The sequence below is a fragment of the Oncorhynchus clarkii genome, chromosome 1, assembly GCF_045791955.1.
Source record: "Oncorhynchus clarkii lewisi isolate Uvic-CL-2024 chromosome 1, UVic_Ocla_1.0, whole genome shotgun sequence".
Classification (NCBI taxonomy): domain Eukaryota; kingdom Metazoa; phylum Chordata; class Actinopteri; order Salmoniformes; family Salmonidae; genus Oncorhynchus; species Oncorhynchus clarkii.
The window spans coordinates 21,369,486-21,389,833 of NC_092147.1; the positions used below are offsets into that span (position 1 = coordinate 21,369,486).

The following is a 20,348-nucleotide window of genomic DNA, read 5'->3' on the forward strand; positions in this document are numbered from 1 at the left end:
ACATGGTGTTGCAGCGTTCACACTCAGACAATCCTGCTGATCCAGGAGGCATGAGTAAATACATAACTTGGGTAAGAAGAGCTTTGGGGCTCATTTAGGCTGTTCATTCAGAATCATTACAGCAAAGAGTACTGTCAACAGTGTACAGAACCAGTATACAAAACATTATTTAGCCTATATTTATAATGTCAGTCAATCATTGAGCCCACCTGCACACACACATAACTTAGGCAAAAGTGATGGGGAAATCAACCCTCCATGCACCATATTCAAGGAAAATGTAGACTTAATGTTAATGTAGCTAGGAACTATCAGAGTTAATTCCTTTCTTCTCAACTGGGTTTTCAAAGAACGGTCTAAACAGGCTGGATGTCTCAGCAACTTCTTTAAATGCCACTCAGGCCTATTTGCCTGTAAATTCCAACACAATGTGGTATTTAGGATACATATGGGCTGCATTGTGAACAGACAAGTCGACAACTGCCGGCAACTCCTCATCACAACACTACTATGGATCGAGGGGTAGCCACGGCACAATCATGTTAAGCCACAAACAGAGCCAGAACAGGAGCAGAGGAACACCCCCCGGTGAGATATCTTGGAAAATTGTGGCAAGACACCTGAAACAGCTAATATCTAATAGTTCTCTTCCTGTAAAAAATTTATTGGAAAACCTCCATTCATCTAGCCTAATTATGTCAGACACATTGGAGTTTAATAGGTTTAAGCCAGCTCTTAACCATCAGTCTGGGCAGCCATCTTTAAAACACTAACTAACCTTGATGAATGCACTCAAAGAGCTGCACTTGCCACTAATGAGTCTTTCAGATACCTAGAGATGTGTTTTCTAAAACAGCCTTGTACATGATGTATGGCGAAGTGAGAGAGCAGATGGGCCGATGGGGGTGGAAAATATTACAAAAGTCAGGTGTCTTTTATTCTCCTCAAACATTGCATCCTTCCTCAGAGCTTGGCACATGAATGTTTTAAGACCTCACTGTATAAGGCAAAAAACAGCAACAATCTGTTACCAGGCAATTAACTTCTTGGCTTCTCGGACAAGGGGCTTTTTAAAGAAATCTGGGTTTTGACTGAAGTCTCAACAAAAAAAAGTATAATTTATCAATGCACTGTTAAATGGGAGCAGACCCTTTCAGGGAGAAAGTCATTTATTTTTGTGTAATTTAAAGCAAAGGGCAACGGAAGCCAAACTATTCGGTCCAGATGCGGTGACAAGTGAGCTATAAAACGTAGCATTGCAAACAAAACAAGCCAACAAGGCCAGCACAACAAGCTGGTACAAAGATGTCTTATTGGACACCTCTGAACATGAGATACATATGCCATCACCCCCCTTCCCTCTTAATAAAAGCCACAGATTTCCATAGTAAGCCTTTGGATAGCCTGTAGGAAGAGGGGAACATCCCAGCTGATGCTGGGCCAGACTTAATCCCTCAAAAGTCTTACTGAACGAAAACGCAGAATTGACTATGATGGGCAAAGGAATCCATAGGGGAATGGGAATTTATTAAGGACTTTTTGAACTTTTTTCCTAGAAGTTGGTGGTTTGAGTTTACTGACTGTGGGAGTGGTCGGACAGGCATTAGCAGAGTGAGTCTACCTGTTGATGAGCAGTTGAGACTGACCGATCAGAGGGCTATGTACGTGTTGAGTGCTCTATGGCTTACTCAGCTGCTGTCCTACCCACCGTCCTGAATGTGAAGAGGCTTGGACGGGCCACTTACACTGAGACTAAAGCTGTCATTAGCATGGCCAATGTTTTAGAGAGAGGCCCCTTGTTGGAAAATCCTCCACAAATTAAGTTTCACGGCTCAAGACACAACAATGTGGCGAGGCCACCTGAGCGACGCTTCGGAGGAACTTTAAAGAAAACATTATTGATCCTTTCAGACGAGAGGGGTTTCAGCCAGCATCCATCAGCACCAGGGCCTTCAGTTGGTCAGACTCAGCTCTCAAGCCCAAATAAAGACTTCCTTTCAAAACAAGGCTTTTCATTGTTGTGGTGAAAAAGGCCTGGATGCCACTACTTTGACTGAAGCACAGAAAACAACTCAAGTAATCAAATGCACTCAATTACTCATTGTTGTTCGTGCACTTTCTCCACTTTTTTAAAATAGAAATGGACCACTTCACATAATGATTTATTTGTCATAAAAACAGGCAATTTAGAACCTATTTTTGTCCATTTAATCGTAGTAATTTTTTGGGGGGGACTCTAACCAGGATCTCTAGGGGCACAGCTAGCACTGCGATGCAGTGCCTTAGACCACTGTGCCACTCGGGAGGCCCTAATCTTGGTTATTTTAATGAGATTCATGGCTCAGCAGAGTGCCATAGAAGGAAAAGTGTTATTTTCACACATGGGTTCAAAGTTGCCTCTACTCTTTTCTCACCAGCACGTAGAGATGGGTATAGGCCTAGCTGTTGAGATCACAGGAGGTCTTTGAGGTTCAGACCACTTCTGAGAACTAACACCCAGTTCCTGGATATATTTTTAATTCCTCTCATATTTTACAGGAGGAAATTCCATCACCGCCCCCTGTTATTTCCCTCTAATGTACCATATGGAACCCCGCCGCACACACACGGCAATGAAGGGTGACTAAATGCTCCACCGAAGGAGAATCTGCATAATTGTACAACAAAGCAGGAGTTTCTGTATAGAGGACTAGCGCATCAGTCAAATGAGTTATCCTCAGGATCTCACCAGTGATGGGGTGAAAGAGGGGATGTGCGGCAACATCAGAGGCTTTCACCGGGAGGTGGGGGTGGCGCGGCTGCAGAGGGAGTCAGATTCCTCAAAAAGAGGCAAAAACACAAAGAGAGACAAATAAAAGACCACAATTCCCTTACTGTTTAAGGAAAAACCTGCTAATCAGAGTGCCAATAACTTAGCCTTCTTTCAGACGTGCAAGTCCCAAGATGAAAGGGGATGTTCTTGGACCGTATTCAAAACTAGGCTTTCAGCAGCACGTTTAAAAGAAAAGGAGGCAGTGGACTCTAGGCCAATCACCATTTCAAACTCCATTGTATCTCGGGAAAAGGAATAGGCCTACTTGGTAGCCCGTCAGCAAAGAAAAGTTCTGTTGACCCAAAATATGTGGACCCAAAATTGACCCCTGCGGAACACCTTTCGTAATATCCAGGAAACCTAATTTAACACCATAAGTAGATACACATTGAGTTCTATCTGTCAAGTAATTTTTAAACCAGTTACATGCAGCCTGGTCTAAGCGAATTGAGGAAAGCCTCTGAATTAGCAGTGAGTGATCAACATTATCGGAAGCCTTTGACAGGTCAATGAAGAGGGCGGCACAATGTTGCCTTTTATCCATGCAGGTAACCACATAATTTATAACTAGGGATGACCTGGTCTAAAACCCAACTGATGTACATTTAGAATACATTTCAAAGATAAGAAAGATCTTAGCTGAGAATTAATAAAGGATTCTAATATTTTAGCTAGGCAAGAAAGTTTAGAAATAGGGTGATAATTATTTAGTTCACAAGGGTCACCACTTTTTTGAAGGGGAGTACAATGGCTGCCTTCCAAACCTTGGGGATAGTACCAGATATAATCGTCAGGTTAAAAATATGGGTTAATGATTCAGCAATCAGGGGGGCAGAGAGCTGCAGCACTACTACATACACATCAACAGTGTAATATCTGGATGAAGTTTGCTAATACAAAAGGAACATACAGTAGGATTACATGGTATGCATACATTGTATGATGTTTATTGATATGCAATGTATTTGTAAAGAATATGAATTCATATTTGACCAAGTGACAACCTTATTCTAAGGGCACCGGCTCAACACAACAATGTGCAAGAAGTTGGCATACTGTGTTGGTAGTGGCCTATTTCTAATAGTATTGTTAGCGTTACACATTCTAGCTACTGTCCATTACTGATACATACAGGCAAGAGTTGCTTTCCTTAGCTCACTACAAAAAGATTTAGGGCCAACTGTTATATTGGTCATCTAATAACCAGCTAGTGGGGATACTTGTAAACATTACAGCTAGGTCATTCCAGTTGTTGTTTAGTAAGCTAACTACATTGAGTACAGTAGTTAGTAGCTACCTAACCATTACTCTTCATAGTGACAGGTATTCCTATGATTGAAACAACATTGGAAACAATTATCTACAGTTGCTAATAGTTACCGGTAGCTACCTGGCTAGCTAGCTTTACTAGTGCAGGGAATAGGTTAGCTAGCCTCTAGTAAGGCTGTAATCGTATTACCGCCACACTAGCAGTCACTAGTCATGAAGGCAGTCAAATTCCACGTGACTGTTTAGTTATGGTAATTAGGCTTCTCGAAGTTGTGATACTGCTGATGGTTGTTAGTAGCCTACCAAACTTGCCAACTGCCTGGTACACAGCACTATATTGTCCCTCTAATCACTCTGACATCAATGTAAATGTAATAGAAAATCTAATCAAACACTTCATGAGAACAGCAACATTTCTATAGGCTTTGCAATTGTGCGATGAAACAGAGTGATGGCCTCTTAAAAAGAGGAGGATCCCATCAGCTTTCTATAGGCTAGGCCTACTACATTTATTTCTCAACTTTCCTAATATTAGGCATATTGCTTATCTTTACCACAGGAGTATAACCTACCTGGCTGACATGTTTCGAGACAGGTGCATGATAATGGTCCATTCTAAATCAAAACCAATTCCACACAGTATTTAGTATATGTAAAGACAAGATTAAATAAAGAATAGTCTCATGGGTGACAATATTAGCCTATCACTTTTGAATTATATACCATCACTTGTGAATGATGCCCAGCATAAGGCAAGAAACATTGCTGCCTTATTTTTTACGACTTTTTCAAATCATAGTCGCACACCTCATGTAGCCTAGCCCTTATCTTTTGATAAGGTTTGTATCACAACTAAATAGTGGCCAAATACCATCTTAAAATTAAGCATATTAATCCACTTTACAAGGGGTGTAGAGCCTAACTGGCATAAATAAGAAGCGCGTGAGTTTCAAGTTTGGGGAAGAAAATGTTCACCATAAAAATGCACCTTTTATAAAAGCATGCACAATCGCATTTGCGGTCACTTTTGATAAGTGTTTCCCCATTAACGGAACATTCAAGCTTATAGCCTACTGCCACGCCCTGATCTGTTTCACCTGTCCTTGTGATTGTCTCCACCCCCTCCAGGTGTCACTTATTTTCCCCAGTGTATTTATCACTGTGTTTCCTGTCTCTCTGTGCCAGTTCGTCTTGTATGTTTCCAAGTCAACCAGCGGTTTTCCCTGTCTCCTGCTTTTTGCATTCTCCTTTTTCTAGTCCTCCTGGTTTTGACCCTTGCCTGTTTCTGGACTTTGTACCCACCTGCCTGACCATTCTGCCTGCCTTGACCACGAGCCTGTCTGCCACTCTGTACCTCCTGGACTCTGTACCCACCTGCCTGACCATTCTGCCTGCCTTGACCACGAGCCTGTCTGCCACTCTGTACCTCCTGGACTCTGATCTGGTTTTGACCTTTTGCCTGTCCACGACCATTCTCTTGCCCATCTCTTTGGATTCATAAACATTGTAAGACTCCAACCATCTGCCTCCTGTGTCTGCATTTGGGTCTCACCTTGTGCCTTGACTGCCATTTGCGCTTATAATATTAATATAATATTAAGAAATAGCCTAATAGTTTTTTTGTGCCTTGACTGCCATTTGCGCTTATAATATTAAGAAATAGCCTAATAGTTTATCAACATTTTAAGCTAAACGTTCTGATCTGTTGCGTCAGCCACATTGCGTAAAAAAGGTTTGTTGACGCTAGTGGTTGTATTAATTTGGGAACTACCACATACCACAACTGTCCCAGACTTATCTTTGGAATATTTACTTCTCACACAGAATAGGTCATCTTTTCTACTATGGGGGATAGTAGATTGATATAGGCTCATGCTTTTACTGTTCGGAGAAAATATCCTTTCTATTTTATTCAGCTTTGTTCAATTGTATTCTTCATACTATAAAATGATGCTTATGTAATTCTAAGCAATTTTTGTCTGCTAAATGAACATGTGTAGCCCCCAGCCATATGGCATAACCAGATCAGGACCTAACACAAGGACAACTCAGAGTATGCTATTCTGTTCTTTTGAAATATACATTTTCTTCATATCTGTCACATCTTCTCCTGCTCCTCACCTCCGGCGTGCAACATCGCCAGAATACTAATCACTGGTCCTGGGATTCCAGTGGATAGAATAAGCAGGCCTCTAGTTTCGCCGGTAAAACTCCAGTACATGCTAAACTCTATTCATCCTTGATCATTCAATTACGTTGCAGAAGATGGGTCCTTTAATAGTATTGTAACTTCACTTCAGAAAATGTATTAAGATGGACAAAGAAAAACAAATGATATTTACAAAATGTACTTAATTTAAAGTGTCTGACTTACTCTAGACTATTTACTCAACAAGCAAGCAATGGAAAATGCCGACTGAAACCTGCGTCTTCCAGCATACTCTGAAAGGTTGCTACCTCTGGAGATGGAAATGGTGAATTGTAAGCCATAATTATCTTTAAAAACTAGAGTAAAAGTGGTATTTAATACGAAACGTCCCCTGAGAGACACTCTCAGCCACATTGGATGATGTAACTTGGGTCAGAGCCACACATGCCAGTGCATGAAAGCTATGCTATGTGTGAAGATGAAAAACATTTATTGAAGATCTAACCCCTCACACATGAAACATTTATAATGGAAATGTATTTGGACACAAAAGCAATTCACTTTGAAACAGAAAGGAAGAAAGAAATATATTCTCAGACAGGCTCCTTCAACAGCACAGAAAAATAGAAAAAGGGGGATGGAAAGAGAGGCTGGGAGGAGGGCTAAAAAGCCTCCAGACCTCTATTTATAACCATTCAGCCAGTGAACTGCCACATTCCAAATGCCAGAAGGCACTTTTAAAAACTTTTCATTCAATGCCTAATGTTGTTTTCATCTAAAAAGAAAAAGCTTAAAAAGAAAACAGTAACAACTAAATTAACACTTCGTTAAGGGAAAAATAGTATTGGACAGCCATTACAAAAACACAAAGGGGAATTAAAAACAAGTGCTGCATTCTGTAAAAAAAACTTTAATGAGAAATTGCTGATGTCTGAGCTGCACGTGGATTCCCCCCATTAGCACTTCAAGCACTACTGTCCCTTTCAGCAGCTAAGTGGGTCTGTGGGAGAATGGCCCGGGCCTCCATTAGGTGAAGCTGAAAAACCATTGTGAAATGAGCAGAACAAGACACACTTGTCAGCTGCTGGGAGCCTCTGGAAGCAGGGCTGCCACCAAAGTGTGCATCTGGTTCAGGGGTGGGGGCTGCTGAGGAAGACTAAGGGCCAGCCCCGCCACCATTCTATGCTGCCATTGTCAGGTCCAGTGCAGGGGTCACGGTAGAGCACATGGGCGAGGGGCTCCCCTTGTCAGTCAGCACATTGGTTAGGTGTGCTGTGTTGTGAGAGGAGAGGCAGTGCTGCCCAACCCCCTCCTCTCTGAAGCGCTCCACCACTAGTCCTGCTCGGTTTCTGTTTCTCCCCCATCTGCTCTACACAGACAGAGAGAGTCAAGTGGGGGGGCTCTGGGCTGCAGGGTCCAGACTACAGACAAAATAAACAACTCTTCACCAGACAGAAAGTTAAGGAATGTAAGACTTCTGGCAACACTAGTGTGTGATGCTTATAGAAATGTGGCACTTAAATTAAACAGGTTATTACTTCGATTTAAAGTAACTGTCCAGTGAAAATTTAACTTTTATAAGTTTGCATTCTGTTAACTTATTCCCAAATAATGTAGTGGACTCGCCCTATTCTCATATTTTTGACAAAAGCATAAATTGGGAGAAATAAAAGACCGAACTCAAACAAACAGTTTAAAAAATGTGTTTTCACATATAGTGCTCTTTAAAATAACATATCTCAGTCCTCTTTAAAGTGAACTCTGGGGTAAAAAAAAAAAGCAAAATAACATTTAGTAAAAAAACGATACTATTAACATGTAAATATTAGAATAATAATATCAGAAGAATAACTGCAGATTAATTAATGCTGTAATTGAAAATTGTACATCCAATGTAGTCTACTGCCCCTTTAAGAGCTAGAATAGATTTTCTACCCTGTGTTGTGATCTCACCAAATACTGTGTTTGTGTTTTCACACTATTCAAACCCCACAATCGACTGAAGCCCTCTTAGCCTATAGATCACACATTGCAAACAAATAATCTGAACTAAAAAACACCACACATACAGTCGAAGTAAGAAGTTTACATAAACTTAGGTTGGAGTCATTAAAACTCAGTTTTCAACCACTCCACAAATTTCTTGTTAACAAACTATAGTTTTGGCAAGTCAGTTACGACATCTACTTTGTGCATGACACAAGTCATTTTTCCAACAATTGTTTACAGACAGATTATTTCATTTATAATTCACTGTATCACAATTCCAGTGGGTCAGACGTTTACATACACTAAGTTGACTGTGCCTTTAAACGGCTAGGAAAATTCCAGAAAATTATGTCATGGCTTTAGAAGCTTCTGATAGTCTAATTGACATAATTTGAGTCAATTGGAGGTGTACCTGTGGATGTATTTCAAGGCCGACCTTCAAACTCAGTGCCTCTTTGCTTGACATCATGAGAAAAATCAAAAGAAAATCAGCCAAGACATCAGAAATTGTTTTTGTAGACCTCCACAAGTTTGGTTCATCCTGGGGAGCAATTTCCAAATGCCTGAAGGTACCACCACGTTCATCTGTACAAACAATAGTATGCAAGTATAAACACCATGGGACCACGCAGCCGTCATACCACTCAGGAAGGAGACGCATTCTGTCTCCTAGAGATGAACGTACTTTGGTGCGAAAAGTGCAAATCAATCCCAGAACAACAGCAAAGGACCATGTGAAGATGCTGGAGGAAATTGGTACAACATAAACTGAAAGGCTGCTCAGCAAGGAAGAAGCCACTGCTCCAAAACCGCCATAATAAAGCCAGACTACGGTTTGCAACTGCACATGGGGACAAAGATGGTACTTTTTGGAGAAATGTCCTCTGGTCTGATGAAACAAAAATAGAACTGCTTGGCCATAATGACCATCGTTATGTTTGGAGGAAAAAGGGGGAGGCTTGCAAGTCGAAGAACACCATCCCAACCGTGAAGCACGGGGGTGGCAGCATCATGTTGTGGGGGTGCTTTGCTGCAGGAGGGACTGGTGCACTTCACAAAATAGATGGCATCACGAGGTAGGAAAATGATGTGGATATATTGAAGCAACATCTCAAGACATCAGTCAGGAAGTTTAAGCTTGGTCACAAATGGGTCTTCCAAATGGACAATGACGCCAAGCATACTTCCAAAGTTCTGTCAAAATGGCTTAGAGTTGCCATCACAAAGCCCTGACCTCAATCCCATAGAAAATGTGTGGGTAGAACTGAAAAGGCGTGTGCGAGCAAGGAGGCCTAAAAACCTGACTCAGTTACACCAGCTCTGTCAGGAGGAATGGGCCAAAATTCACCCAACTTATTGTGGGAAGCTTGTGGAAGGCTACCCGAAACGTTTGACCCAAGTTAAACAATTTAAAGGCAATGCTACCAAATACTGGGAATATGATGAAATAAATAAAAGCTGAAATAAATAATCTCTGCTATTATTCTGACATTTCACAATTTTTAAATAAAAGTGGTGATCCTAACTGACCTAAGACAGGGAATTTTTACTAGGATTAAATGTCAGAAATTGTGAAAAACTGAGTTTAAATGTATTTGGCTAAGGTGTATGTAAACTTCCGACTTCAACTGTATTTTGGAATTTCTGTGCATCCTTGACAATCGCTAATCAATAGGCCTATCCAGAAACAGAACACATTTTTTCCAATGGGAGAAGGTTTATGGCAGGGGAAACGGTGTTGCAGTAGTCTAGTGTGTGGTGCGGGAATAATGACAAGCAAACCCGGGGAGCTTTGTGTTCACATTGCCCTAAAAAAGGTGGTCTCAGTTTGGTTCACTTTGGGGGACTCTTTTGAATTGAGCAAAATTCAGTGAACCACCTTCACGAAAATTGTCTGGAAGGGACAAAGTGTGAAAACACCCTAAAATATTTGTAAAATACCTATTTTTGAGTTTCAATTGACGACACTATAACTGACCCAGAAAAAAACTCTAACTAAACAAATGGTATTTTTAATTTAGTTGACTAAAACCAGACTAAATTATCTCTGTGACTAAAATCTGACTACGAAGTGGACTGGACAATACTTTTTGAAGAGATTGAGAGCTTTTCAGCGATGACTTAAATTGATATGCGCAGGCGACTCTTGCTTCCCCATAGCTAACCAGTCACCACCAACCAGCCTTATAGTTTTGCTACCCTTGCCTGGTTAAGAAACAAGCTGCTTTACAAAATTAAAAACAGCCCAGCTATGTTTTTCTCCCCCCTTGAGTATAGAAAAGTAGTCTGTACTTGAATTTGTACCCTCCCACTTTCCCCACTTAATTTCCTAGCCAGGTTCCATAGCCACAACGCCCTCTTTTCCCCAGAAAAAAACAGCTTGATTCTAGCCAATACGTTCAAAAGATGTGACCCCAATACCGGCACAACGGTTTTCTTTTTTTTCTATCGCGCATTGGTGGGATGCATTTTACCATCATAAATCAAGTCCAAGTTTATTGGTCACGTAAACAGGTTTTGTCACGTTCTGACCTTAGTTATTTTGTTATGTCTTTGTTTTAGTATGGTCAGGGCGTGAGTTGGGTGGGTTGTCTATGTTAGTTTTTCTATGATTTGCTATTTCTGTGTTTGGCCTGGTATGGTTCTCAATCAGAGGCAGCTGTCAATCATTGTCCCTGATTAAGAACCATATTTAGGGAGCCTGTTTTCTATTGTGTTTCGTGGGTGATTGTTTTCTGTTGTGTGTCTGCACCAGCCTGTACTGTTTTCGGTCGTTTCTCTTTGGTATTTTTTGTTATTTCCGTGTTCATTTTAATAAATACGGACACATACCACGCTGCACCTTGGTCCTCACCTTCTTCCACCAACAATGGTCGTTACAGATTTGCAGATGTTATCACAGGTGCAGCGAAATGCTTGTGTTTGTAGCTGCAACCGTGCAGTAATACCTTGCAATAATATTTAAAAAAAACATACATGTAATCCAGAAATTATATTTTTTATATATGAGGAGTGCCTGGACACAGCCCTTAGCCGGGGTATATAGGCCATATACCACAAACCCCTGAGGTGCCTGATTGCTATTATAAACTGATTACCAACGTGGTATTGTTTTGCTATTGCGATGGCATCGAGTATCATTATACTAAACCTGGTACCGAAGTCAATATTCTGGTATCGTGACATGTGGACAAGTCTATGGCCTCTCAGTGAGCTCAATATCTCAGCGGGAGCTCCCTAATCCCTGCTCATTCATCTCAGCCTGCATGTCTGACCCCCTTAATGAAAATCAACAGCTTCAGAGCATTTTAGCTAGGTAGGTCAAAATGATGTACAGTTCAACCAAGAGTTTGAGTGAATCTGTAAATGGAATGTCTTCTCCCTAGCCACCCCTTTCCCCCTGCTGCCCTTCCAACTCTGGAGCTAGGGGCAGTTCATGCTTTCAGATACTGTGAACAATGCCCCTGCAGGGTGCTAGGCGACTGAGGCGAGCTAGGAAAACTATTCCCTGGGTTAACTTCGAAAGACTATGGGGTCAGTAAAACATACTGCTCCTAAACAAGCAGAAACTAAAGGGAGTTCAATAGCCACTGGTAAAAGCATAGTTATGATGAGAGGAATATTCAACCAACAGGAGACACACACACACACACACACACACACACGCACACACACACACACACACAGAAGGAAAAGGAAAACAAACTTATTTCCATCAAGTCCTGTGTTAAACCTCATCTGGGAGGAGGCTCCGGCTCTTCCTGTATTTACATATTATATGGAGCGTGTGACTGGAGAAAAATGGCCACCATGGTATTCAACACCCAGGGGGACCTGTGCATGCAGGTAGACGATAAATCATACAATACAGTCAGAAACCTTGAAGACACACACAGCTATTCCTCTAAAGATATGATCACCCACCGCGCTCTCACATAGGAGGGGCCTAGATCAGTTTCTATCCTCTTCAAATAATTCTGTCCTTCACATGGCCCCCCAAAAATAACAATATTGGGCAATATCAGTGTTTCAAAAAAGTAGGCTTTAAACAGAGGCAGTCAGGAAAGATGTACAGTATAAAGTCCTAGCCGTAAGAATACAAAAAACGATAAAACTGCAGTGCATGTCTGACAGGAAATCTAGTGTTGCCTCTCCCGGTATTACATAAGAGCTCTCTCTGACATTCCTCTGTCGCTCACATGGGATCAATGGTCAGATAAATATCAGGCCACGGCTGCCTCACCTCATCTAAGAATGTGCTCCTGAAGCACTTCTCAACCTCCACAGGCAACACAAACACACCAGACAACCTCAAATGAGGAGAATGAATGAGAGAACAACAAGTCCTAGGGAGATCTAAACTCAACTGCTTCCACAATCAACAGCATCAAACCATGATGGTAATAGTATAGTTGCACCATACACTATTTGTTGCATAAGAAACACTTTAAAAAAAATTTTTTTTAACTTACTTCAATTTTGTCCGTCTTGGCATCGCCCCAGTATAGTTTTCCTGCTTCATAGTCAATGGCTAAACCGTTGGGCCAACCCAGCGAGGTATTGAGCAGCACGAGACGTTCCATTCCATCCAGGTTAGCACGCTCTATTTTAGGCTTCTCCCCCCAGTCTGTCCAGTACATGTAACTGTGGAGAGAGTCCAGCACAGAATTAAAACCAAACAAAAATGCTTTAAGTGAGAATGGAACTAAAAAAAAAAAACAGGTTTGGGTTAGTATATACGGAAAATCCATTTGAATATAAATGGATCTAAAATGGATTAACTACTTTTCTTCTTCTCAGCAACCTACACACAATTCCCCATAATAACAAAGTGAAGACAGGTTTTTAGACATTTTTGAAAAAACAGAATTTACATAAGTATTCAGAACCTTTGATATGAGACTCGAAATTGAGCTCAGGTGCATCCAGTTTCCATTGATCATCCTTGAGATGTTTCTACAACTTGATTGGAGTCCACCTGTGGTAAATTCATTTGGTTGGACATGATTTGGAAAAGCACACACCTGTCTATATAAGGTCCCACAGTTGACAGTGCATATCAGAGCAAAAATCAAGCCATGAGGTCGAAGGAATTGTCCGTAGAGCTCCGAGACAGGATTGTGTCGAGGCACAGATCTGGGGAAGGGTACCAAAAACATTCTGCAGCATTGAAAGTACCCAAGAACACAGTGGCCTCTATCATTCTTAAATTGAAGAAGTTTGGAACCATCAAGTCTCTTCCTAGAGCTGGCCAACCATCCAAACTGAGCAGTTTGGGGAGAAGGTCCTTGGTCAGGGAGGTGACCAAGAACCCGATGGTCACTCAAACAGAGCTCCAGAGTTCCTCTGTGGAGATGGGAGAACCTTCCAGAAGGACAACCATCTTTGCAGCACCACACCAAATCAGGCCTTTATGGTAGAGTGGCCAGACAGAAGCCATTCCTCAGTAAAAGGCTCGACACCCCCGCTTGGAGTTTACCAAAAATAATCTTAGACCATGAGAAATTAGATTCTCTGGTCTGATCACACCAATATTGAACTCTTTGGTCTGAATGCCAAGCGTCACGCCTGGAGGAAACCTGGCACCATCCCTATGTTGAAGCATGGTGTTTGCAGCATCAAGCTGTGGGGATGTTTTTCAGCGGCAGGGAATGAGAGATGAGAGAATGAGAGAAGTACAGAGAGATCATTGATGAAAACCTGCTCCGGAGCACTCAGGACCTCAGACTGGTTAGAAGGTTCACCTTCCAACAGGACAACAACCATAAGCACACAGCCAAGACAACACAGAAGTGGCTTTGGGACAAGACTCTGAATGTCCTTGAATGGGACGGCCAGAGCCCGGCGTTGAACCCGATCGAACATCTCAGGAGAGACTTGAAAATAGCTGTGTAGCAACACTCCCCATCCAGGATCTGCAGAGAAGAATGGGAGAAACTCCCCAAATACAGGTGTGCCAAGCTTGTAGCGTCATACCCAAGAAGACTCGAGGCTGTAACCCCTGCCAAAGGTGATTAGAGTGTGCAGAGTAAAGGGTTTGATTACTCAATTACATTTTTATTAAATAATAAATTAGTTTGACACCGTTTGTAAGCTTTTAAATGATATCAAACTCAACCGTTAATCTTTTCCAGTAAAGCAGACATGGTTGTCTCATGGTATGGTGGGTCAACTTTGAGCACCTTTATCTCCTGAATGTTTTGGCATTCAGGTCCAAAGTCACTTTTCTGATCACTTCTTCAATGGGCACATATGTATGGAAGGTTTTGTTGAAATCAAAAGGAATGCTGTAAAAAAGTTACTGAGTTCAAATACATTATTTCAAATGTTTTGCTGAAATTAGTTAAATTGATTACTGTGATGAAGTAAGAAAAAAGCCACAAATCTACAATGGACACACGTACCCATTGACAGGGTCCAGCACAATGGCCCTTGGTTCATCCAGGTTCTCTGAGATCAGAATGCGGCGCGAGGTTCCGTTCAGCCTTGTAACCTCAATACGGTCAGTACCCGTATCCGTCCAGTAAAGGTTCCGGGCCACCCAATCCACCGCAATGCCATCTGGGTGGTTGATCTCCGTGGTGACCAGGGTCTGGGCCTCGGTGCCGTCAATGCGGGAGCGGCGGATGGCTTTAACCTCGTCGTCTGTCCAGTACACATATCCATCCACAGGGTCATAGTCGATGGCGATGGCATGGCGGATGTCGTCCACTTGCAGAACGATGTCAGTGAAGTCTGGGAGGTCCAGAGAAATCCTCCTCAGGTCAGTCCGCCTGGCCAGCAGTAGAACCTGCTCCGCACCTAGGGTAGAGAAGTGTATATAATTGGGAATGAGTGGGGAGAAAGCATAACATTCAACTAGCATGTGAAATAACAGCTTATTGGGGATTTATCTGAGGTTCTACATAGCCTTACCTGACAAGCATAAATTAATATGTTTTAGTAAAGAACATTTCAGGGGGCAATTTATAGTGTAACTTTAAAATCTTGATTTTATTTGTTTAGCTTATGAAAATAAAAAATGTTATCACTTTTTCATTAAAAAAAAGTGAGAAGAGGCTTTAGACAAGATTTTGAAACAAAGCCAAAAGACCAGATCTAAATATGCATTTCAAATGTCTTTAAGTTTAGCCTTTATCTAAAAGTGTATAAAGATGTTTTCCTTAGGGGAATCGTAGAATGGCTGAAATAGCAGCTGCCTTTGGTCACTGGGGCCACACTCTGCAGAGGCAATTAGGTCCAATTTTTCCTTGCCTAATCTCCTGTTTTAGCCATTTACGCTCCAGTACCCTTAAAACCAGCTGCAGACTACTGACACCCAATCAGAAGGGTCATCCATCAGGGGTGACACCAATCAGTAATGACAGTGAAAAAATAGCCCTTTGTTTTCCATCAAGAAGAGAACAACGTCACGTCTTTGATTTAAATCCGCTCCTCGGTCTGCTTCACATTTGACAAAGTGACAAGATGTCCCCTAAACCCACAACAAATGCCCTCCATTTAGCCACCCAAGTTAAACAAATGAGGAGCGTGTATGCGTGCTTTAAAAAAAAAACTTTGCACAGCCCCCTCACCCCCCCCACACACACTGCTTTCCTCCTAATCAGAGCTGATACAATGTGGTATTGTCTTACATTCTGTTTAGCTGTCAACACTGCTGGAGGTCTGTTTAATCCTGTAGTCACTGAATACATATATGTTCTATCAGGCTGGGATAACTAACCCTCCGCTACCCTAACACACACACACACACAGGCCCTCTCTATGTTTTACTTGTGCCTCTGGAATGAAGGCTAAAAGAATAAGACTCATTGTCTCCTGGCCTGGGAATACACCGCCTCAATTTGGAAGAGTTATAAATTCAAATAGAGAGGCTCCGCTGCATCCCTGGCCTGGGAGAGGAGAGTCCTTTTGGGGTAATGAATAGGCTGTCGTTAACAGGACTGATGCACATAGACAATAGTGTTTTCTGTCCCCTGCAGAGAGGGATGGGAACCAGGACTATGACAGCCTGAACCTGGGTTTCAGAATTAGGACTACCTTGGCTTGACGTTTAACTGGTACGTCCCAACAAATAAAATGACATTGTCACATGCGCCGTAAACAACAGCTGTAGACAAACAGTGAAATGCTTACTTACGGGTCCTTAAAAAAAATGCAGAGTTAAAGATAAGCTAAAGAAACAGGGCAGTATTGTAACGACTTCGGCCGAAAGGCGACGCCTCTCCTTGTTCCGGCGGTGTTTGATGTTGCCGGGCTTCTAGCCATCGCCGATCCATTTTTCATTTTCCATTTGTTTTATCTCGTTGTGCCATGTGCTTTTGGTTCGCCTGGAAAAAAGGCTCCGTGTGCTACCAAATACCTGCTCTCCTGCGCCTGACTTCCTTGCAGCTACTTACGCACACCTGACAAGTAAACCCAGGTAAAACAGCCTCCAATCAGGGCTGTCACTCCACAAACAAGGGTTGACCAAGAAAACCGCAACAACTCAGTTTTTTTTCTATCACCTTTATACACACACAAGGAGGGTGGTGGGTGGGGCCTCTCCTTAAGGCATCTGCGTGCTTCGGTTTAGCTGGTTCGGTTCGATCCGAACTAGTGTGCTCGCATACACCCATTGCTTGAAAAATGAGAAATAAGCGGAAAAAGTAGCGTTTGTCCTTCTTGAGATAGCCAGTATACACTTCCTCAAAATTGTCAGAACTTCTCTTTTGCTGAGGACATCTTAGTCGTGCAATTTTACATCTAACTAAGATGTTTGGTACAGTATTTCTCAAGTGAAAAATGTACATTAAAACAAGTCATCTCACGACCACAGACTGAGGCTGGCACAAAGACAGCATTGAATGAGCTGTATTTCACCATAAAAAAGCAAGAAAATGCTCACCCAGAGGCGGCGATCCTAGTAGCCGTGGACATTAATGCAGGGAAACTTAAATCCGTTTTACCAAATTTCTATCAGCATGTTAAATGTGCAACCAGAGGGGAAGAAAACGCCGGACCACCATTACTCCACACAGAGACGCACACAAAGCTCTCCCTCCCATTTGGCAAATTTGACCATAATTCTATCTTCCTGATTCCTGCTGACAAGAAAAAAAATTAAAGCAGGAAGCACCAGTGACTAGATCAATAAAAAGTGGTCTGATGAAGCAGATGCTACGCTACAGGACTGTTTTGCAAACACAGACTGGAATATGATCCGGGATTCCTCCGATGGCATTGAGGAGTACACCACATCAGTCATTGGCTTCATCAATAAGGGCATCGATGAAGTTGTCCCCACAGTGACCGTACGTACAGTTGAAGTCTGAAGTTTACGTACACTTAGGTTGGAGTCATTAAAACTCATTTTTCAACCACTCCACACATTTCTTGTTAACAAATTATAGTTTTGGCAAGTCAGTTAGGACATCAACTTTGTGCTTGACATAAGTAATTTTTCCAACAATTGTTTACAGACAGATTATTTCACTTATTTACTGTATCACAATTCCAGTGGGTCAGAAGTTCACATATACTAAGTTGACTGTGCCTTTAAACAGCTAGGAAAATTCCAGAAAATTATGTCATAGCTTTAGAAGCTTCTGATAGGCTAATTGACATAATTTGAGTCAATTGGAGGTGTACCTGTGGATGTATTTCAAGGCCTACCTTCAAACACAGTCCCTCTTTGCTTGACATCATGGAAAAATCAAAATAAATCAGCCAAGACCTCAGGAAAAAAAATTGTAGACCTCCACAAGTCTGGTTCATCCTTGGGAGCAATTTGCAAACGCCTGAAGGTACCACATTCATCTGTACATACAATAGTACGCAAGTATAAACACCATGGGACCACGCAGCTGTCATACCACTCAGGAGGAAGACGTATTCTGTCTCCTAGAGATGAACGTACTTTGGTGCGAAAAGTGCAAATCAATCCCAGAACAACAGCAAAGGACCTTGTGAAGATGCTGGAGGAAACAGGTACAAAAGTATCTATATCCACAGTAAAACGAGGCCCAGATCGACATAACCTGAAAAACCGCTCAGCAAGGAAGAAGCCACTGCTCCAAAACCGCCATAAAAGAGCCAGACTACGGTTTGTAACTGCACATGGGGACAAAGATTGTACTTTTTGGAGAAATGTCCTCTGGTCTGATGAAACAAAAAAAGAACTGTTTGGCCATAATGACTATCTTTATGTTTGGAGGGAAAAGGGGGAGGCTTGCAAGCCGAAGAACACCATCCCAAACGTGAAGCACGGGGGTGGCAGAATCATGTTGTGGGGGTGCTTTGCTGCAGGAGGGACTGGTGCACTTCACAAAATAGATGGCATCATGAAGCAGGAAATATTGAAGCAACATCTCAAGTAGAGGTCGACCGACTATGATTTTTCAACGCCGATACCAATTATTGGAGAACCAAAAAAAGCCGATACCGATTAATCGGAAGATTTTATTTATTTATTTGTAATAATGACGATTACAACAATACTGAATGAACACTTATTTTAACTTAATATAATACATCAGTAAAATCAATTTAGCCTCAAATAAATAATGAAACATGTTCAATTTGGTTTAAATAATTCAAAAACAAAGTGTTGGAAAAGAAAGTAAAAGTGCAATATGTGCCATGTAAGAAAGCTAACGTTTAAGTTCCTTGCTCAGAACATGAGAACATATGAAAGCTGGCGGTTCCTTTTAACATGAGTCTTCAATGTTCCCAGGTAACAAGTTTTAGGTTGTAGGAATTAGAGGACTATTTCTCTCTATACCATTGTATTTCATTAACCTTTGACTATTGGATGTTCTTATAGGCAGTTTAGTATTGCCAGTGTAACAGTATAGCTTCCGTCCCTCTCCTCGCTCCTACTAGGAACACAACGACAACAGCCACCCTCGAAGCAGCGTTACCCATGCAGAGCAAGGGAACCAACCACTCCAAGTCTCAGAGCGAGTGACATTTGAAACGCTATTAGCGCGCACCCCGCTAACTAGCTAGCCATTTTACATTGGTTACACCAGCCTAATCTCCAGAGTTGATAGGCTTGAAGTCATAAACAGCTGCTGGCAAACGTACGAACGTGCTGTTTGAATGAATGCTTACAAGCCTGCTGCTGCCTACCATTGCTCAGTCAGACTGCTCTATCAAATCATAGACTTAGTTATAATATGATAACACACAGAAATACGAGCCTTAGGTCATTAATATGACCGAATCCGGAAACTATCATCTCGAAAACAAGACGTTTATTTTTTCAGTGAAATACGGAACCGTTACGTATTTTATATAACAGGTGGCATCCATAAGTATAAATATTCCTGTTACATTGCACAACCTTCAATGTTATGTCATAATTACGTAATATTCTGGCAAATTAGGCGGCCCAAACTGACCCTGCGTGCAATGAACGCAAGAGAAGTGACACAATTTCACCTGTATAATATTGCCTGCTAACCTGGATATATTTTAGCTAAATATGCAGGTTTAAAAATATGTACTTCTGTGTATTGATTTTAAGAAAGGAATTGATGTTTATGGTTAGGTACACGTTGGAGCAACGATACGTACCGCATCGATTATATGCAACGCAGGACACGCTAGATAAACTAGTAATATCATCAACCATGTGTAGTTAACTAGTAGTTATGATTGATTGATTGTTTTTTATAAGATAAGTTTATTGCTAGCTAGCAACTTACCTTGGCTTACTGCATTCGCGTAACAGGCAGTCTCCGCGTGGAGTGCATTGTAATCAGGTGGTTAGAGCGTTGGACTAGTTAACTGTAAGATTGCAAGATTGAATCCCCCGAGCTGACAAGGTCTGTCGCTCTGTCGTTCTGTCGTTCTGCCCCTGAACCCACCGAGGCAGTTAACCCACCGTTCCTAGGCCGTCATTGAAAATAAGAATGTGTTATTAACTGACTTGCCTAGTTAAATAAAGATTAAATAAAGGTGTAAAAAAATAAATAATAATAATCGTCCAAATCGGTGTCCAAAAAGACTGATTTCCGATTGTTATGAAAACTTGAAATCGGCCCCAATTAATCGGCCATTCCGATTAATCGGTCGACCTCTAATCTCAAGACATAAGTCAGGAAGTTAAAGCTTGGTCGCAAATGGGTCTTCCAAATGGACAAT

At 41.7% G+C, this 20,348-nt stretch overlaps 1 protein-coding gene across 3 annotated transcripts in view; it reads right to left on the reverse strand.

Annotated features, from left to right (window-relative positions):
- LOC139384857 (low-density lipoprotein receptor-related protein 5-like) overlaps positions 1-20,348 on the reverse strand; it is a 69,618-nt gene that overhangs the window by 26,060 nt on the left and 23,210 nt on the right. For all 3 annotated transcript variants that reach the window (XR_011628898.1, XM_071129862.1, XM_071129786.1), the window contains 2 exons: positions 14,624-15,020; positions 12,692-12,863 (listed from right to left, as the gene is read on the reverse strand). Coding sequence is in view for 2 of the 3 variants with exons in the window: in XM_071129862.1 (XP_070985963.1) it covers positions 12,692-12,863; positions 14,624-15,020 (569 nt within the window). In the remaining variant the exon portion in view is untranslated. The remainder of the gene's footprint in view (positions 1-12,691; positions 12,864-14,623; positions 15,021-20,348) is intronic.